Raw genomic sequence first — 22,164 nt, forward strand, 5'->3', positions numbered from 1 at the left:
GCAAAATGATGAATGCTTTGCCTACCTTACAAATGACCACACTTCAAAAATGCTCAATTCACCGTAAAGTGCTTTAGAACGTCCTGAGACGTCATAGAAAGGCACTATAGAAACGTCCAGGTCTTTCTTTCACAGGCCACAGACTGATTGACCACTCTGCCACAAGTAGAACTCAAGAGCGCCACAGCGTTAACTGGATTCCGCACACCAATCCTTTCACTACTGGTTTTCCTGGGTTATGGTTCCACAGGGTACAGGAAGGAACATGGAATTGAGGTTGCAATCAGATCAGCCACGATCTTAGTGACAGATTTGAAGGGCCAAATAACATAGTCCTGTGCCAATTTATGTTTTAAGGTCACTACTTCTGCATCTGAATAATTTTTTTTTTTACAAGCGTTATACTGAGCCCAAGTTTCTTGTTACTCAGTGCCCTGTCACATATACTTGGTGAGGACACTGAATGGTGTCGTGGGACGGTGCTTTTCCCTCCTCTTGCTCACCTTTCTTTTAGCCCAAGGATATCTGACCAACAACCATGTTCATCAAGCCCGAGAACTCTTCACGGGGAAGAGAGGCAGTAGTGAGCAATAGCCAAAAGGGTCTGTGACTTTGGGGGAGAGAACAGAAGACCAAAGATTTCAGAGCTTTTTGAAAGCTATTCAGGAGGTTTAGAAAGCTAAGCGATTTTTGTAAAAAAAAATTGCAAAGGATAAGATCATAGAATCCCTACAGCGCAGGCCATTTGGCCCATTGAGTCTACACTGACTCTCCAGCTGAGCATTCCACCCAGCCCTATTCCCATAACCCTATGTATTTATCCACTAATCACCCTAAGCTACACACGAAGGAGCAATTTAGCATGGCCAATCCACTTAACCAGCACCTCTTTGGAGTGTGGGAGGAAACCGGAGCACCCTGAGGAAATCCACACAGACATGGGGAGAACATGCAGTCTCCACACAGACAGTGATCCAAGCCAGGAATCAAAGCCAGTTCCCTGGCGCTGTGAGGCAGCAGTGCTAATCATTGGGCCACCCTTAGATCAGCTCCCAATGGTGGAGTGAATGAGCAGGGAGGGAGGGTTGGAGAAAGCAGATGTACTTGGGATCACGCCATGTGGTTAAGTTGAAAGGAATACGAACTGTTACAGGAAGTCAATGATTGAGCTTTCACCTGGGGAAAGTTAGGTTGAGCCCAGAACTGTGGAGATGCAATGTTCTAGCCTTGCTGGCTATAAAACTCCAACAGGTAACATCTCTCACTCAGATTCACTCCCAGTTCAGGACTCAATGGACCAACTTTACCCAGAAAGGGCAACAACTGGTTTGTTGGTAAAATGGAAAGCATCACCTCAGTGTCACAGATGACAATCTTCTGAGGTTTGCATTCAAGTACGGGTTCTTTTACTCAGAATAAAAATGGTTTGATGACGCACAGCGTCGCAGAACTGTCGGAACAAGAATGAAGCAACTCCTCAGGTAATAAATTCCCAATCGACATTCTTCCTCCTCCTCCTACTCCATTGCAAGAATAACAGAGTCAGGCAGCTAGTCACTTGGGAATGTTATCAGCTGGCATTATAGCAACAGGGAGACTGTAACTGGAGAGACTGTTGCAGCAAAGTGGAGAGCTAGAGACAATGGGTAAAAATCTCAGCCATGAAGCACACGCTGGATCCGAAAAGTTCAAATGATCACAGTGTTGTTACAGTGCAGTAAGAGACTACTTGGCTGATCGTGTGTGCACCAGCTCTCCAAACGAGCACCATGACTTAGTGCCACTCCCCTGCCTTTTCCCTGTAACCCATCAGGAAAGATCAAACAGCCAGGAGCTCTTTTGTCTACAAGAGAAGGCTGAGGGATGAGCCAAGAAATCTTTAAAATTATAAAAGGGGTTCATAAGGGGAGATGTAATTAAGATGTTTTATGTCACAGGGAGGCCAGAATTCAGAGACATAAATACACAGATAGTCACTAATAAATCCAATAAAAAAATTAAGGAATTTACACAGTGGTGAGAATGTGAAATTGCTACAATGATGAATAGTATTGTTGCATATAAAGAGAAGCAAGAGGCAGGAAAGGAGGAGGAGCAGGAAATGCTAATAGGATGAGATGAAGTGGGTGGGAAGAAGTTGCTTTTAGCATAGACACCAGCATACACAGTTGGCACAGAATTGGATTGCAATTCATTTGGATACAAAGATTCCCCCAGGTGAAAAGCGAAGAAACCACTTTGGTGTACAGGATATGTATTTGCACATTTTTAAAAAAATATATAATCCCTTGTGATACACTAACACATTATTCCTTTGGTGTGGAAACCTTGCTCAAGCCTAGACAAGTCAACAAGCTGCAGGATCAAGGGCAGCATCACAACTTGACCAGATCCTTGTCCACTTTCCATGGCCGCTACTGGAAGTAGAACAGAGGGAGTCTCTCCAATTTCCTGGGACTAATATTTATCCATTATCTAACATCACTGAAAATCAGTTCTGAAAAAGAGTTGTATTGGGCTTGAGAGATTAACTCTATTTCTCTCTCCCCACAGAGACTGCCAGATCTGAGTTTTTCAGTATTTTCTGCTTTGTATCGCTAAAAACCAGTGTAGCAAGTTGTTATCTCCTGGGGAGGTGATGGCCGAGTGGTATTATCACCTCGACTCTTAGTCCAGAAACTCAGTGAATGTCCTGGGTTCGAATCCTGCCACGGCAGATGGTGGAATTTGAATTCAGTAAAAAAATCTGGAATTAAGAATCTACTGATGACCATGAAACCGTTGTCAGAAAAACCTATCTGGTTCACTAATGTCCTTTAGGGAAGGAAATCTGCCATCCTTACCCAGTCTAGCCTCCATGTGACTCCACAGCCACAAAAATATGGTTGATTCTCAATTGCCCTCTGATTAAGGGTAACTAGGAATGGGCAATAAAAATGCTGGCCCAGCCAGTGATGCCCATGTCCCACGAGTGAGTTAAAAAAAAGTTTGTGGATGATGCACAAATTGTCTGCTATAGTTCCTACATTATAAAAGTGACTATACTTCAGAAAGTCATTCATTGGCTGTGAAATGGTTTGGGATGTCAGGACATCATCCTAACAGCACTGTGGGTGCACCCACACTACAGGGTTCAAGACCACCTTCTCGAGGGGCAATTAGGGCCTGGCTATAAATGCTGGCCTGGACAGCAACCCCACATCCCTCAATTGAATAACAAAATCATGAAAAGCACTATTTAAATACAGGCTCTTTTTTACCTTCAGCCTGTATCCTATTGTTCTCTAGTTTAAAGTTTATTAGTGTCACAAGCAGGTTTACATTAATACTGCGAGAATCCCCTAGTTGCCACATGACAGTGCCTGTTTGGCTACACCAAGAGAAAATTTAGCATAGCCAATCCACCTAACCAGCACGTCTTTCAGAGTATGGGAGGAAACCGGAGCACCCGGAGGAAACCCATGCAGACATGGGGAGAACACACAGACTCCACACAAACAGTGACCCAAGCTGGGAATCGAACCCGGATCCCTGGCGCTGTGAGGCAGCAGTGCTAACCACTGTGCCACCTCTGAGAGGTTAATTGGGTTTGCTAATTTTCACCTCTCAAAGGTATTGGCACCCTCTGATATCTTGCTGAAATGGGTCACGCCTCACCATCCAGACATCACCAATCTTGGCTTCATCTGTGCCAGGTTCATGGACGTTGCCCGGTTTAGTAAAGGTCTCCTTTCCTACCCCAGGGGCACTGAGGCCAACAACAATCAGCTTCACGAAGAACACCACAAGCTCTAACTAATTCAGAATTTCCTATTCCACTCTCGTTTCTCATCATTAAAGGTTCGTTTCCGGTGTCCCGATAGGCCAGCTTGGATAGGCACTGAAGAGAAACGTTACAGAGTCCCCAGGTTCAACCTTCAGTTTGACTTGGCACTCTCCTACAAACGGACCTTAAAGCAGCAGTTATCAGACCAAGAAATTACTGCAGAGAGGAAGGGAGGAAACCAGAAATATTCCAGTAGCAGCCATAAGTCAAGAGATGGGAGAGGGGAACTTGATGAAATTACAATCATTAGGGAAGCTGCACTGAGCAAACTGATGGAAGCTGTAGGCTGACAACTCCCGTGTCCTGATCGGCTTCATCATAGGTCTTAAAAGAGGTGGCTAATAAGCTGCAGATGCATTGGAGTTAAGTTCCCAAAATTTGATAGATTCTGGAAAGGTTTATCAGACTGAAAATTAGCAAATATAACCTCCTGTTCGAGAAGGGAGGGAGGCAAAAAACAGGAAACTATAGGCAAGTTATCCTGGAATTCCCTCCGTAATGGCATTGTGGGTCAACCTACACCACATGGACTACAGCGATTCAAGAAGGCAGCTCAACACCACCTTCTCAAGGGCAACTAGTGATGGGCAATAAATGCTGGCCAGCCAGCGATGCCTATGTCCCACAAATGAATAAAAAAGTTAGCTTGTTGTCTGTCATAGGGAAGGTGTTAGAATCGATCATTAAAGAGGTTATAGCTGGACACTTAAGAAAAAGTCAAGGCAATTGGGAAGAGTCAGCATGGTTTTGCGAAAGGGAAATTAATTTATTGGAGTTTGCTGAAGGAGGAACATGCACTGTGGATAAAAGAGAACCAGTAGTACTTGATTTCCAAAATCTTTTAGTAAGGTGCCACATCAAAGGTATTGCCAAAAATAAAAACTCAAGGTGTAGTGGATAACACATCAGCATGGCTAGATTGGCAGGATCTGACTAGTGGACTCCTGCAGGAGGCATTGCTAGGGCCTCAATTTATATCAATAACTTAGATGAGGGGAGCAAAGACATGGTAGCTAAATTTGCAGATGACACAAAGATAGGCATGTTATGAAGACACAAGAGGAAGTTGCAGACAGATATAGATACTTGAGTGAGTGGGAAAAAATTCTGGCAGATGGCATATAACGGGAAGATGTAAAAATGATCACTTTGGCAGGAAGAATAAAAATGCAGAATATTACTTCAACTGGGAATAACTGCAGAGTTCTGAGGTACAGAGAGATTTAGGTGTTTTGGGTCACAAAAGGGTTAGGACGCAATTACAGGAAGTAATTAAGGTGGCTAATGGAATGCTATTCTTTATTACGAGAGGAATTGAATATAAAAGTAAGGGTGTTAGGTTCAGTTATACAGGGCATTGGTGAGGCCACATCTCAAATCGTGCAGATTTGGTCTCCTTATTTAAGGAAGGATGTAACTGCATTGGAGGCAGTTCAGAGGAGATTTACTCGATTGATACCTGGAATGAGCGAGCACGTTGTCTTATGAGACAGGCTGGGCTTGTTTCCACTGGAGTTTAGAAGAGTGAGATGTGACTTGACTGAAGTATAAAAGACCCTGAATGATCTTGAGAAGGTGGATGTGGAAAGGATGTTTCCTCTTGTGAGCAAGTCCAGAATCAGTGTCACCCTTTTAGAATAGAGACGATCATAACTTTTTTTCACTGAGGGTTGTGTGACTTTGTAACTCTCTGCCTCAGTGGAGGAGAGGGGAGAGGGGAGAGGGTCATTGAATATTTTTAAGGCGAGGTAGATAGATTCTTGTAAGGGAAGGAAATCAAAGTTTATTGGGAATAGTTTGCAATGTAGCACTTGAAAGACAAACAGATCAGCAGTGATCTTATCAATTGGTGGAGCAGACTCGAGTGATGACTCCTGTTTCTATTTTATATGATTTGTAGATTGGAGGAAGATGGCAGGGAGAGAGACAGAGACAGAAAGACAGAGAAGCAGATCGAGGAAGGGAGAGCAAAAGGACACAGACATCCGCAGAGAGGGAACGCCAGAGGTACAGCACTGGATGCAGTAAGAACACAATGCTATAACAGTGGGCTTGCGATCATTAGGCACTTTACAAAGTTTAATTGGAAGACAAACAAATTTAATGCCAGTAAGGCCTGAATGTACTTAAGCCACAATACACTAACTGAAGCACTCATGTAGTGCAGTCACTGTCGCCAGAGGCAAGACACCCAATTATTTATTGCAAAGCAAGCCCCTACAAACAGCAGTGTGCTCATAACCAGATCACGTGTTAAAATAATGTTGGTTGAGGGATAAACATTGGTCCCAGGAAGTCGGGGAGAACTGTCCCTATCCCCCTTCTACTCTTCAGGGCGGATGAGACCTTGGTTTGACTTTGCATTTGAGAAACTTCATCCTTTGTCACAACTGTAGCCCCACTTCAATGGCTGTTAAGGCCCTGGAGACATTCTGAGCTGGAGAAATGGAAATTCTCTCTTTCATCTTGGTGTAGAAGACGGGAAAAACTAGTACAGATTCTTTATCCTGACTGATATCTAGTGGCCTTTGCTGGAGAGAGTGCGTGCGTGTGAGGGTGTCAGGTGGGGCTAAATTTCAACATTTGGTGGAATCATGATGTGTTTGATGTTATGTCGCTTCCTCAAAGGATACATAGTCACTATTGGCTGCTGAGGGATTGGCTACGTGGTTTCAGGGTGGCATTGGGGAACAGGGTGCCTGTCAGCCTTGCGATCTGGGCAATAATGCAGGCAGAAGATGGAAAAATACATCACTCGTACAGCCACAAGTCAACATTTCTTACTGTGCTGATACACATCTCTATCAGGGTTCACACAGTATATATCAAAGAATGTCAAGCCTGTACCTTGTTCAGTTCCTCTATCCTTCGGATTAGGTATGGATTGCTGGAGGAGTTTTCAAAGTAAACATAATCTGGAAGAGACACACAAGCTCAGGATTAGAAAGCACACAGTATAAAGGCATGAACCCATTTTCCCTCTCTTCGCCGGCTTACAGAATGGTCAGTGATCTCACTCCACCAACAACACAGAATAGAAAGGGATTTGCTCCTCTCCTCACAGAGAGGCACCTTGCTGAGGTTGTATAGGCAGCCACCCGTACATTGCCAGTGGCTGTCACTTACAGCTACCCAAGGTCAGTTAACACTCCTCAGATTAGAGATCAAATGTATGACTTTCCTTGCCTACTCTGCTCACTAATAGCCCAGAGAAAACATTCACTTATCGAGCCAAGTCAGCTTTCTGTCTTTCGGAGGCTTGTTAAACTAAGACCCTTGTCTATCCTCTCTGACAGGCATAAAAAAATCCCACTGTAAAACATCCTGGGACATCAGGAGGTCATGAACAGACCAGATAACCAGTTTTACCAATTACCAGTCGATTGAGAGATAAAGATTGGCAGGATAAGGAAAAGAATTCCCCAGCTGTTCTGGGATCTTTTAAAACCACCCAAGAGGGCACATGGGGCCTGGGCTTGATTGGAAAGGCAACACCTCTGACACTGCAGCATTCCCTCAGTCAAAGCTCTGGAGTGGGGCTCAAACTTGTGACCCCTGACTCAGGGGTGAGAGTACCACCTGCTGAGTCAGTCAACATATTTGCAGGATAAATTCACCATTGAGTTGTCTCGTCAGAAACAGCACACTTAGTGACAGCCCATGGTGCTCCCGCAGCCCATGAGGCTGCTGCTCTGTGTGCCTTAGAGAAGCAGAAGAGGAGGAGTTGGGGGGGGGGGGGAAAAACAGAGAGGAAAATGGTCCCTGAACAGACAAAAAGCACCTCCTAATGGAGTAGGAAACATGGACTCCACCATCCCCCTTGCCCCTGACCTCCCCTTTCCAGGCCTATTGCCAGTATGTCATTTTTCAGCAACTGAGCAAGAGGGACACACCCCATCCTGCCCCCGTTTACTAAGTCAGAGCGCTATTCTGGCAGGAGTGAAAGGTTTTAGGTTATGAGTAAGCACAGTAGTGCACCCAAACTGCAGCAACAACTCACTGAAACCAAGGGGGTCAGGCCATAGAGCTGCCACACCACTCCTCACACAGACCCTATACCTGGTTATATCATGCACAGTAATTTCAATGCAGATAAAACACATCACACCTCATTACAGAGGCAGAAAGAAGAATTTAAGCAACAATCCTACAGAACTTCACAGGCAATGAGGTAATTTGGAAGTGTAGCCACTTTAGAAACGTGAGAAAAACAGCTCGAACACAAGATCCCACACACAGCAATGTGATAGTGAGCCAGATCATCTGTTCTTAATGATGTTGTAAGAAGTCTCACAACACCAGGTTAAAGTCCAACAGGTTCATATGGAATCACGAGCTTTCGGAGTGCTGCTCCTGCATCAGGTGAGTCACTGACCTGATGAAGGAGCAGTGCTCTAAAAGCTCGTGATTCCAAATAAACCTGTTTGTCTTTAACCTGGTGTGGTGAGACTTCATACCATGCCACTCCGTCCAATGCCAGCACCTCCACTTTAATGATGTTAGTTGATGGATAAATATTGGCCCCACGACACTGGGGAAAACTACCTCCTGCTTTTCCCCCAATAGTCGGCATGGGATTTTTCCAACCCACTCAAAAGGTTACATGGAGCCTTGGTTTAACATCTCATCCTGAAAGACAGCACCTCCGACAATGCAGTGCTCCCACCACACTTGCCCCTCCGATCCAACTGTGTCACCATGTATGTCCCTCTGACAGCGAACCCTTCTAACAGCACAGCACTTGCCAATTATTGACCCTCTTGTAGCATTCCTCCAGTATCGATCCTTCTCTCTTTGCAGCGTCCCTTTGCACTAGCCTTCTCAATATTGCAGCGCTACAGTGTTAACTCTCCCAACATCGCAGCACTCCCTCAGTGTGGGCTTTCCAACAGGGCAGCCCTATCTGCTCCCTTAGTAACACACTGGAGATTTCTGTCTTAATTTTATGCACTAATCTCCAGCGTGGCGACGGGGGGAATGAGCGAGAGTGACAGAGCATGATCCTGCAAGGGTTAGCTGAATGATGGTTCCAGAGATTGTGACTGTTTAAATGGAGTCAGGACAGATGGAGAGAAACACACTACAGAACGCAAGCTGGACATCAAGACCAATCAATCTTTTTGATAACTTAAACGCACGACATGGAGGCTCACAGACCATATTTTGAAAGTTTAAGATCCATTTGTTGCCATCCACGCCGGTGATCCGGTTTAGTGTTTACAAAGAACAAAGAACAGTACAGCCCAGGAACAGGCCCTTTGGCCCTCCAAGCCTGTGCCGATCACGTTTACCTATCTAGGCCAACTGCTTATATCCCTCTATTCCCTGTCTGTTCATATGTCTATCAAGACAAGTCTTAAATGCGACTAACGTAATTGCCTCAACCACCTCACTTGGCAGTGCATTCCAGGCTCCCACCACCCTCTGTGTGAAAACCTTCCCCTGCACATCTCCACTGAACCTTTCCCCCGTTATCTTGAACTTGTGCCCCCTTGTAATTGTCATTTCCACCCTGGGAAAAGCTTCCAACTGTTCACCCTATCTATACCTCTCATAATTTTATAAACTTCTATAGTCGCCCCTCAGCCTCTGTCTTTCCAGATAGAACAATCCCAGTTTATTCAATCTCTCCTCATAACTAATACTCTCCCTACCAGGCAACATCCTGGTAAACCTTTTCTGCACTCTCTCCAAAGCCTCCACATTCTTCTGGGAGTGTGGTGACCAGAATTGGACACACTATCCCAAGTGTGGCCTAACCAACGTTTTATACAACTGTAACATAATTTGTCAACTTTTATACTCAATGCCCCAACCGATAAAGACAGGCATGCCATATGCTTTCTTCATCACCTTTTCCACCTGTGCTGCCACTTTTAAGGATGTGTAGACATGTACTCCCAGATCTTTGTGTCTCTATGCTCCTGATGGTTCTGCCATTTATTTTACAGCTCCCACCTGAATTGGATTAGAGAGGCTGAAAAAATTTTGTTGCTATCTCTGGGTCTACACAGTTCAGCAAGAAACGGAAGTGTATAGAGGACTTTGGGGCCTTGATGCCCTGACTGTGCACCATGAACCACTATCTGCTCACCAAAGATGTTTTCCATTCACCCATCCTTCACTACTAGCTCTCTTGCTTGCTGCTCTTCTCTCTCTCTGCCTATCTAATTAGTCGACCTTGTATGAAACATCAAATCAAAACTGAATGATCCTTTAAACAGATACAAAACGAGCAAAACCCCCCCAGTTATTTCCTGTTTTTACTGACCCTGGAAGAATGTTAATAGGGTGTGAGGATCAACCAAGTGGATGTCAACCTAGAGTAATCATAGAATCCCTACAGTGCAGGAGGAGGAGGAGGCCATTCAGCCCCAGGAGACTGCACTGACAACATCGCACCCAGGCCCTAACCCTGTAACCCCTCATATTTACCCTGCTAATGCCCCTTGCCATTAAGGGGCAATTTAGCATGGTCGGTCCACTTAATCCGCACATCTTTGGAGTGTGGGAGGAAACCGGAGCGCCCAGAGGAAACCCACGCAGTCACAGGGAGAACGTGCATGTCCAACTATAATTTGGACCACTTTCTCCACATGTTATCTGAGCTGGGTGGCATGGTGACACAGTGGTTAGCACTGCTGCCTCACAGTGCCAGGGACTGGGTCAGAACAGTGGTTAGCACTGCTGCCTCTCAGCGCCAGGGATTCGGGGCAGCACTCTGGTTAGCACTACTGCCTCACTGCCAGGGACCTGGGCAGCATGATGGCAGTGACTGGCACTGCTGCTTCACAGTGCCAGGCACCTGGGGTGGCATGGTGGCAAAGTGGGTTAGCATTGATGTCTCACAGTGTCTGCGTGGGTTCCCTCCAGGTGCTCTGGTTTCCTCCCACAGTCTGAAAGATGTGCAGGTTAGGGCGCATTGACCCCAACAGGTGCCGGAGTGTAGTGACTAGGGGAATTTCACAGCAACTTCATTGCAGTGTTAATGTAAGCCTACTTGTGACTAATAAATAAACTTTAAAACTTAAAGGTGACAGAGCAGATAAGTAATCACTCCCTCCCACAGCACCATGGCAGACCAGCTCAAACAAATGTGAAAGAATGAATGTTGCAATGCAGTGTGATACCAGGGCTGGGTTATGAGGAGAAACTGGAGTGGTTTAAAAGTAGAGAAGCGATTGGTGCTGTAAATTATGAGGATAAATGAGAGGACATACAGTGGTAGGATGGTGGGTATTCCAAGGGAAACAGATTAAAAATCAAAGGGCCTGCCAGGGAGACGAGGACAATGTTTTTTGTGAGTTGTTGTGACCTGACAGTGGAAGCAGATTCAATAGGAACTTTTAAAAGGGGGAATTGGAGAATACATGGAGAAAACATTTGAAGGGCTATGGGGGAAAGAACAGGGTGGGGAAGGGGTAGTGCCTCTGATTAAACTGATCTTTTAAACAGCTGGCACAGACACGATGAGCTGTAAGGGAGGGATTTCCAAAAACTGTAACCCAGCAGAGAATATACCTTTTATCAGCACGGGAAATCAGGGATTCAGAAACCTCAGCAGAATTCTCACTCAAAAATACGCGGGTTAGGTTGTGGGGTTACGGTGATAGGCTGGATTTGTTGTTGGTGCAGGCTCAATGGGCCAAATGGTCTGCTTCTGTACTGCAGGGATTCTATGATACAAGGTGTTTCTACACTGAGTTTTATTTCAGATTGCCAGTATCCACAGTGCTTTGCTCTCCTGCTCAGTTCACAGGGAGAGTGTCCAGTCTCTAGATTCTCCACCAGGGAGTTTCTTCTCTAAACCAGGATCAAGCAGACTGAGGCATTTATCCAGGGGCAATGAATGTGAAGGATAAACAAGCTAGAAAGATGAGTCACTGGGGAAACACTCTTACACACCCTGACCCAACGAAGAGTTACAGACCAGCACTGTCAGAAACTCGAGAATCCACTCTTAAAATCCAGGAGCAACCTCGAAATGGGAAAGGCGAAGCACACAGTCTAACAACAATGTTATTTAGCACCTCTAACAGTCACATGTCTCAACACGCAAGTGTAAATTACACACACAACCTGGCTGACATACCGAAGGAAGAAACATTAGGGCAGGTGACCAAAGCTTGTTTCTTTTCCTTGAGGCATTGCCAGGGGGCTGAATGTTGGGCAAGATAGCAAGAGAGCACAGTGATCAGGAATCTACTGACGTCAACCAAGCCTTGGCTTGGTACCACACCCCAAAATATTATCCCTCTGACAATGCAGCGCTCCCTCATCACTGACCCTCCGACAGAGCGGCCCTCCGACACTCCATCAATACTAATCCTCTGATAAGGTGGTGCACTCTAGGTCCTGACCCTCCAACATGTAATGCTCCCTTGGTCTGTCCCAGTGCTGCAGCACTCTCTCAGTAGTGGCCCTCCAAACTATTCCCTGGTTTGTACAGTTCAAATCCCACAATTCTGATTCAAGATCACAGACTTACTGAGCTACAGCTGACCACAAACTCACAAGCATGCGCTGAATGAAGGGGGATATGGAATCTCACACTATGCTCCTCTACGCTGTTCACTTTCACACCCTGGTCACTGGATACTGACAAAGAAATATAATTGTTGATGTGAGGTGAGCCAGACAAGGTGCACTTCACATCTGGCAAGTCACCCAAGGTTGGCACGGAGGAGCTTGGAAAGAGACGCAAACAGCTTAACAAAAATACATGTAACAACTAATGAGGCATTAAAAATACGCTCACCCACTGGCTCTACATGGAGCTCTCTCACACGGTTGGGGTAGTTGTGGGTGCTGCAATTAGGTTGTGTTCTAAATTACATGGGTTGTGAGGGCAGTGGGCAGGAGGGGGGACACTATTCAGCAGCCAGTGAGTGGACTTGGGGGCAAATGCAAGCTTGGGCTCAGCTGTGATGCCCTTAACAGTTGATTAGCCTGCTGACACTCACTGAATAAAGGGCAGGGTGCCAAAGAGATAACACAGCATTTTTCAGGAGAGGTGAAAAAAATTAGGGACAGGAAGGAAGCAGAAGAAAAAAATTACTAAGAAAATTTTACTTGACCGGATGCCTGCACAGCAACAACTGAAGGTACAGAAAGCAGCAAAGTGTACGTGCTTCTTTATTTTAGAAACAGAATTGAAAGCCAACAGCTGGCTGGGCTCAATAAGAATGGTTCTGCAGGGACTATCACCCCCCCTCCCCCCCAATCTTACACTCCCCCACTTGGGAAACAGGTGTTTACACCCAGACACAGTGCCATTGCACAAAACACACACATACCCCGCATTTGCCTTGGGATACCATTAACCCTTCAAATAGAAAAAAGGGGGGCCTGTGCCGCATGAGAAAACAAACAAGGCAACCATTTCATACACAATTACAGGAAGCCCTCTTTCAATTTACACCACGTCGCAGTACGAAACCAACACAGCACCGCTTGTTCCTGCCACCACCCCCCCAACCCCAACACACTCCTTCCCACTCCACAACAGCTCTGTCACAACACCATCCTCACCATCAGCCCTCATAGGGGCAGGGCAACAAGTGGAGCTGAAATGCTTCCATATCCCACGCACTATTTTCTGCAGGTCATACATGCATTCCCTCCTCTTGCCCCTACAAGTATTTCCTCTCCGTCCATAGGTAGTGACTCATGGCTCCATAGACAACACCCACTCTTGGCCGAGTGACCATTCCAGTAGTTGTGCCTGAGAGTGTCAACGCCCAGGGTATTATCAGTCAGAGCCTGCCCTATTCCTGACACTGACTCTTCAGTTCAAATCATCTTGGGAACGGACCTTGACCCGAATCTTTCTCAACACTAGTTAGAATCCAGTTGGAATATCCAGTCCAATTCCAGGCCCCACACTTTAGGAAGGATGCCAAGACCTTGGAGAAGGTGCGGAAGGAGATATACAAGCACGGGATCAGGGATGAGGGACTTCAGTTAATGTGGAGGGACTGGGAGAAGCTGGGATTGTACTCCTTAGAGCAGGGAAGGTTAAGGGGAAGATTGAATCGAGGCATTCAGAATCAGAAAGGGTTTGGACAGAGTGAATGAGAAAGTGTTTCCAGTGTTAGGAGGGTGGGTAACCAGAGGGGTACACAGATTGAAGAGAATCAGGAAAAGGACCGGAAGGAGAGATGAGGAGAATTTTTTTTAACATATGTACACAGCGAGTCGTGATCTGGAAGGCGCTGCCTCAAAGGGAAGCAGATTCAATAGAACTTTCAAAGGGAATTGGATATAAAGGTAGAATTATAGAAAGTTTAGTATAGGCCAGTCAGACCACTATGCTGGTTCTTTGAAAGAGCAGTCATGATTAGCCTATATCCCACACTTTCTAACTCTAAGCTCTCCACCCTCAGCAAGTTGTTCAACTTCCTTTTCAGTTGTAGCTGGAATTGGGATTAACAAAGTTTTCAGACAGAGCATTCCAAATTTGGATAACTCTGATCAGATTTCTCATCTCACCCATCTACATTTTTGCCAAGATTTGATTTGAGGGGCCCTCACCAGAAGGAATAATTTCTCAATATCTGCTCTTATCAGAATCACTACTCATCTTGAAAAAGAGCAATGGAGAAAGAATGGGGTGACTGGAACTAACAGAGCTGCATAGGCACAGTTAGCCGCTTGGGCCCCTTCAGTTGGAGCATTTCTCGAGGTGTTGGGGGAAACTCTAACAGTTACAGAAGCCGCACTGCTGCCCCAGCTGAGGGGGTCACAGATGCATTAACCCTGACCCAATCTCTTCCTGCTGCTGATGCCACAGATCCACATTCACCTGTTGAGAACGGAAAAGATTTGACAAAACTATCTCCAGAAAGACGTGAAGCAATCTGGAGGAAAAGATTTTTTTAAAAAAGAAAGCCAGTTGCCGTGCTGGGAAACGATAGATAGGATTAAGAGGGGGAAATAAAGCTCTTGTCTAAGATTACCTGGAATTCCAACAACAGGGACAGCTGTGGTTGCTAATTATTCAGTATGTTAAAAGTCACATAAACCATTGCCACATACTGCTAAAATCCCAGGGAACCCCCAGAAAATACCAACACTCTCCAATCGATCCTCCTATAAATACATAAAAATTCCTGGTTTCTCCCTGCAAATACATTCCCAGAGATTCCCCGATAAATATAGACACATTCCCAGAGATTCTCCGACACAGACTCCCAGAGACTCCATCACTGTAAATATTAACACTCCGAAACCTCCCTCACTGTAAATACCAACACTCCCAGAGACACCCCCCCTCACTGTAAATACTACCAGTCCAATGAAGCTCTCAGAAGCAGTGCCATGCAATGAACAGTATGTGCCAACATCCAAATTAACTGCAGCAGTACGAAATGTTGCCCCTCGACCCTGCTCCCCCCTTCCAATAAAATTATGGTGGATTTGACTGCACCCTCAATTCCACATTCCCAGCTATCTTTGCTTTAGGAAAGATAGAACAGAAGGCAAGAGAGGAGGGGGAGTTGCACTTTTGATTAAGGAAAACGTCATGGCAGTACTGAGAGGGGATATATCCAAGGGTTCACCCACTGAGTCTATACGGGTAGAACTATAAATAAGAAGGGGGAAAATCACTTTGATAGTGTTGTACTATAGGCCCCCCAAATAGTCGGTGGTAAATTGAGGAGCAAATATGTAAGGAGATGACGGATAGCTCCAAGAAAAATGGGGTCGTAATAGTAGGGGATTTTAACTTTCCCAACATTGACTGGGACAGCCATAGTATTAGGGGCTTGGAGAGAGACATAAATCTGTTGAGTGTATTCAGGGGGAATTTCTCATTCACTATGTGGATGGCCTGACTAGAGAGGGGGGCAAAACTTGTCCTCCTCTTGGGAAATAAGGATGGGCAGGTGACAGAAGTGTTAGTGCGGAATCACTTTGGGACCAGTGACCATAATTCTATTAGTTTTAAGGTAGTTATGGAGAATGATACATCTGGCCCAAAGTTAAAATTCTAAATTGGGGCAAGGCCAATTTTGATGGTATTAGGCAGGAATTTCCAAAAGTTAATTGGGGGAGTCTGTGGGAAGGCAAAGGGATGTCTGGTAAGTGGCATGCTTTCAAAAGTGTGTTACCAGGATTCAGGGCAAGCACATTAGCGTGAAGGGCAAGGCTGGCAGAAGTCAGGAACCCTGGATGACTTGTGATATTGAGGTCCTGGTCAAGAAGGAGGAGGCACATGACATGCATATGCAGCTGGGATCAAGTGGATCCCTTCAAGAGTACAGGAGTTGAAGGAATAGAGTTGAGAGAGAAGTCAGGAGGGCAAAAAGGGACATGAGATTGTTTTGGCAGAAAAGGCAAAGGAGAATCCAAAGAGATTCTACAAATACATAAAGAGCAAAAAGAGTAACAAGGAAGAGAGTAGGACCTCTTAAGGATCAACAAAGTCATCTATGTGCGTATCTACAAGAGATGGGCGAGATCCTAAATGAATATTTCTTATCAGTGTTTACTGTTGAGGAAAGCATGGACGTTAGGGAACTTGGGAAAATAAACAGTGATGTCTTGAGGAATGTACATATTACAGAAAGGAGGTGCTAGAAGTCTTAAAGCACAAAGTAGATAAATCCTCAGGACCTAATGAAGTGTATCCCAGGACATTGTGGGAGGCTAGGGAGGAAATTGCGGGTCCCCTAGCAGAGATACTTGAATCATTGATAGTCACAGGTGAGGTGCCCGAAAATTGGAGGATGGCAAATGTCGTGCCTTTGTTTAAGGGCTGCAGGGAAAAGCCTGGGAACTACAGGCCGGTGAGCCTCATCTGTAATGGGCAAGTTGTTAGAAGGTATTTTGGGAGACAGGATTTACAGGCATTTAGAGAGGCAAGGACCGATTAGGAACAGTCAGCACGGTTTTGAGAGTGGAAAATCATGTCTCACAAATTTGATTTTTGAAGGGATAACAAGAAGGTAGATGAAGGCAGTGCAGTTGATGTTGTCCAAATGGACTTTAGCAAGGTGTTTGACAAGGTAACACATGGTAGGTTGTTGCAAAAGATTACATCTCACAGGATCCAGGGTGAAGTAGCTAAATGATACAAAACTGGCTTGATGACAGAAGTCAGAGGGTGATTGTAAAAGGTTGTTTTTCAGGAGGCCCATGACCAGCAGTGTGCCTCAGGGATTGTTGGGTCCAATGTTATTTGTCATTTACATTAATGGTTTAGATGAGAATTTAATAGGCATGGTTAGCAAGTTTGCAGATGACACCAAGATTGGTGGTATAGTGGACAGTGAAGAATGTTGTCCAGGATTGTAATGGCATCTTGATCAATTGGGCCAATGAATGGCAGATGGTGTTTAGTTTAGGTAAATGTGAGGTGATGCATTTTGGTAGATCAAATCAGGGCAGAACTTACTCAGTTAATGGTAGGGCATTGGGGAGACTTATAAAACAAAGAGATCTAAGGGTACATGTTTATAATTCCTTAAAAGTGGAGTCACAGGTGGACAGAGTGGTGAAGACGACATTTGGCATGCTTGGTTTCATCGGTCAGAATATTGAATACAGGAGTCGGGACGTCTTGTTGAAGTTGTACAAGACATTGGTAAGGCCACACTTGGAATACTGTGTGCAATTCTGGTCACCCTATTATAGAAAGGATATTATTAAACTAGAAAGAGTGCAGAAAGGATTTACTAGGATTTTACCAGGACTTGATGGATTAAGTTATAAGGAGAGGCTAAACAGACTGGGAAATTTTTCTCTGGAGCGTAGGAAGCTGAGGGGTGACCTTAAGAGGTCTACAAAATAATGAGCATAGACAAGGTAGATAGTCAATATCTTTTCCCAAAGGCAGGGAAAGTCTAAAACTAGAGGGCATAAGTTTGTGGTGAGAGGGGAGAGATACAAAAAAGTGTCCAATGGGCAATTCTTTCACATAGATGGTGATGAGTTCTGGAACAAGCTGCCAGAGGTAGTAGACGACGTGGGTGCAATTTTATCTTTTAAAAAGCATTTGGATAGTTACATAGTACGATCGGTATATAGGGGTATAGGTCAAATGCGGGCAATTGGGATTAGCTTAGGCATTTAAAAAAAAAAGGGCGGCATGGATAAGTTGGGCCGAAGGGCCTGTTTCCATGCTGGAAATCTCTATGACTATGATGGTTTGTTTTATAAAGAGAGGCTGAATAGATTGGGACTTCATTCGCTGGAGTGTTAAGGGGCTGAGGGGTGATCTTATAAAGGTCTATAAAATAATGAGGGATATAGATCAGCTAGACAGTCAATATCTTTTCCCAAAGATAGGGGAGTCTAAAACTAGAGGGCATAGGTTTAAGGTGAAAGGGGAAGAGATACAAAAGTGTCCAGAGGGGCAATTTTTTCCACACAGAGGGTGGTTAGTCTCTGGAACAACTTGCAGAGGTAGTACTAGAGGCGGATACAATTTTGTCTTTTAAAAAGAATGATGACAGTTACAGGGGTAAAATGGGTATAGAGGGATATGGCCAAATACAGGCAATTGGGATTAGCTTAGGGGTTAAATAAAGGAGCAGTATGGACAAGTTGAGCCAAAGGGTCTGTTTCCATGCTGCAAACTTCTATGACTCTACCCTGCCTCTGCAAAGTCCATCGAGTACTGCTTTTAAAATATTCAATAATACATCTCCTCACTGCCTGGAGAAAGAGACAGCCAAAGACTCAAAACCCACTGATAGAAAAAGGTTCTCATTCCAGCACCGCCATCAGGGCCCATGCCAAAGGGGCGCCTTGCACCGCCATCAAGGCCCACGCCAAAGGGGCACACACCACACCGCCAGAATTGAATAAAGAAACTGATTTTAAATGTGCCCCTGTCTTCAGGATGGAGTTGGATCTGTTCTAGTCTGGGATTGTATTAGGTAGAAAGCAAACATCTTCCTAGATATTACTGAATCATCCAGTGGACTTCCCAGATGGGTGCTCACTCCCTGTAGCAGGGAGGGTTTTAGGGAACGGTGGCGGTGGGGAGTGCGGGTGGAGTTATGGGATAATGGAGATTTCCAGCCTATCTTTTCATCTTATTGGTCCTGAATTTTTTCACTCCCAGGACAGTACGTGGGAATCACATGTAACCAGATGTGAAAAAGAGTTTCTCCCCAACTACTGCATGAGTGACGTAAAGTGACACAGAACAATGGTTTGTGGAGGGGAAAGGAGAGAGATTCACAACATGATTACTAATACTCCATTAATCCAGCATTTAGAAAAGGAAGTAACAGACTGGGAGCCCAGTTCTCTTAATGTCCTCACATTAAGCATGTCCATCATTTTATCCATTCAGGCCAAGAATGGCAGAGTGCTTGGACACCCGACTGTTTTAGTCTTCACTCACGCCTCATTGCTGAAATCCCGTCACAGATAAAAGCCAGCAATCCCTCAATTTCCTGATTCTCTCTTGTGGGGTCAGAGGCCTTATAGATCAGGCCTGAAGGCTGCCGATTATATAACCTGAACTCAGGCAGAGTGCAAATACCCCCACAGCTGTGAAGCCCACTCAAGCTTTCTCATCAAGTTGCCTGCGCTAGGCGAGTGTTTTAATTCCCCAAAGCTGCTTTGCCCAAAACCTTCTCGCTCTCTACACTAGATAGTCGTTTGTATTTTGTTTGGATTTAAGTTGGTTGAGAGAGATCAGGGCCATTAACATTTCCAGACAGCAGCCACAGCCTGTGTGAATGTAGGGGAACCCTTATCGTGGTTTACGATGATAATTGGCTAGGATCTGTGACAGGATTCTTTCAAATGCAACTTCACTCTGTAATGTTCCACAAACACACACACATACACACAAACTCTTGCGATCCTTTCCCCAGGGTTCAGGGAGTTCTAATGACACTGGTTTTACCCTTGATTCTTGACAGCTTTCCAGCTCTTGCTACATTTCAACTGCTCTGCCTTGCTAATCCACTGATTTTTGAACGTGTAACTTGCTCTCTGTACTGCAAGGCAAATAACTCATCCTCCCTCTCTGCCTCCTCTCACCACCCCCTCGCCCTGACTGTACACATTTCCCCCCTCCCGCCCCCAGGGTGGCTGCCTTTTCGATCCTGGCTCATTTATCCCTAACTAAATCGCTTAGCAGTTCCTCCGCTCCACTTGCCTTCATGGTGTAAAAGCTTCACACTCACATCTTTCCATCTCTTTCAGCCTCTCATCCTGGAATTATGTTTGACGTTCCTTAGATTCGGCTGCACTCAAGTCCAATTCCTACCCAGATCTCAAATCCCAATTCCCCCCCCCCCCCACCTGACCCCGACCCCAATTCCCCCCCCCCAGGGTCCCAGACCCCAATTCTCTCCCCCGTACCCCCCAGGATCCCAGACCCCAATTCTCTCCCCCCCACGCCCTCCCAGGATCCCAGACCCCAATTATCTCCCCCGCCCCCCCGCCACCTCAGGATCCCAGAACCCAATTATCTCCCCCCCCGTCCCCACCTCAGGATCCCAGAACCCAATTCTCCACCCACCCCCCCCCCCCACTCAGGATCCCAGACCGCAATTCTCCCCTCCCCCCACTCAGGATCCCAGACCCCAATTCTCCCCTCCCCCCAACCCCCCTCAGGATCCCAGACCCCAATTCTCCCCTCCCCCCCAACCCCCCTCAGGATCCCAGACCCCAATTCTCCCCTCCCCCCCCAACGCCCCTCAGGATCCCAGACCCCAATTCTCCCCTCCCCCCCCAACACCCCTCAGGATCCCAGACCCCAATTCTCCCCTCCCCCCCCCAACCCCCCTCAGGATCCCAGACCCCAATTCTCCCCTCCCCCCCCCCAACCCCCCTCAGGATCCCAGACCCCAATTCTCCCCTCCCCCCCCAAGCCCCCTCAGGATCCCAGACCCCAATTCTCCCCTCCCCCCCCCCAACCCCCCTCAGGATCCCAGACCCCAATTCTCCCCTCACCCCCCCCAAGCCCCCTCAGGATCCCAGACCCCAATTCTCCCCTCCCCCCCCAACCCCCCTCAGGATCCCAGACCCCAATTCTCCCCTCACCCCCCCCCAAGATCCCAGACCCCAATTCTCCCCTCACCCCCCCCAAGCCCCCTCAGGATCCCAGACCCCAATTCTCCCCTCCCCCCCCAACCCCCCTCAGGATCCCAGACCCCAATTCTCCCCTCGCCCCCCCCCCCACCCCCTTCAGAATCCCAGACCCCAATTCTCCCCTCCCCCCCAACCCCCCTCAGGATCCCAGACCCCAATTCTCCCCTCCCCCCCAACCCCCCTCAGGATCCCAGACCCCAATTCTCCCCTCCCCCCCCAACCCCCCTCAGGATCCCAGACCCCAATTCTCCCCTCACCCCCCCCCCAAGATCCCAGACCCCAATTCTCCCCTCACCCCCCCCAAGCCCCCTCAGGATCCCAGACCCCAATTCTCCCCTCCCCCCCCAACCCCCCTCAGGATCCCAGACCCCAATTCTCCCCTCACCCCCCCACCCCCCTCAGGATCCCAGACCCCAATTCTCCCCTCACCCCCCCACCCCCCTCAGGATCCCAGACCCCAATTCTCCCCTCACCCCCCCACCCCCCCCCAAGATCCCAGACCCCAATTCTCCCCTCGCCCCCCCCCCCCCCCCACCCCCTTCAGAATCCCAGACCCCAATTCTCCCCTCCCCCCCGCCCCGGTCAGGATCCCAGACCCCAATTCTCCCCAAACCCCCACCTTCCCCCCAGGATCCCAGACCCCAATTCTCTCCACCCTGCCCCCCCCCACCCCCCCCCAGGATCCCAGGCCCCAATTCTCTCCACCCCATCCCCCCCAGGATCCCAGGCCCCAATTCTCTCCGCCCCCTCTCAGGATCCCAGGCCCCAATTCTCTTCCCTCCCTTCTCAGGATCCCAGACCCCAGTTTCTCCTGACCCCCGACCAAAATTTCTTTCCGACCCCCATCCCAGAACCTCAAATTCTTCCTGATCCCTGTCCCAAACCCCAATTTCCTCCAGGCACCATCTTTTGCTGCCAATTTCCATTCATCTGTTGCTCCTTTACCCCCTGCGTATTGGTGTCCATTGCCTCCCTCCGCTTGCCCCTGCAACTCTGCCTCGTGTTGTGAGGTGTGCTTTCCTGTTTCCCCTCATTTCCCCCCCACCAACCACCGGTTCAGTACCCACACAGACAGAAACACAGAAAGTTAATGCCCCAGATGGGGTTCTCACTCACCTCCGACTCTGTACATGTTGGCTGCCATCTCCCTGCGCCTCCGACACCTCACTCCCTCACCGCTCTTCCTCCCCTCGGCTAACCTCCTGAAGATGGGGCTTTAGGCAGTGATGGGGAGGGGTAACAGAGAGAGACAGAGGGGGTGGGGAGCTTTCCCTCTC

The 22,164-nt window shown here is 47.0% G+C and overlaps 1 protein-coding gene across 4 annotated transcripts in view; it reads right to left on the reverse strand.

Annotated features, from left to right (window-relative positions):
- mta2 (metastasis associated 1 family, member 2) overlaps positions 1-22,164 on the reverse strand; it is a 72,241-nt gene extending 50,077 nt beyond the window's left edge. Inside the window, exons 1-2 of one of the 4 annotated variants that reach the window (XM_080183561.1) lie at positions 22,004-22,164; positions 6,674-6,741 (exon numbers count right to left, since the gene is read on the reverse strand). In XM_080183561.1, the coding sequence (XP_080039687.1) occupies positions 6,674-6,741; positions 22,004-22,031 (96 nt within the window). In that variant the 5' untranslated portion in view covers positions 22,032-22,164. The remainder of the gene's footprint in view (positions 1-6,673; positions 6,742-22,003) is intronic. The other 3 variants (XM_080183560.1, XM_080183558.1, XM_080183559.1) reach the window with 3 other exon arrangements.

This window comes from Carcharhinus amblyrhynchos, unplaced genomic scaffold, assembly GCF_965287045.1.
Source record: "Carcharhinus amblyrhynchos unplaced genomic scaffold, sCarAmb.v2.hapA chromosome_331, whole genome shotgun sequence".
Classification (NCBI taxonomy): domain Eukaryota; kingdom Metazoa; phylum Chordata; class Chondrichthyes; order Carcharhiniformes; family Carcharhinidae; genus Carcharhinus; species Carcharhinus amblyrhynchos.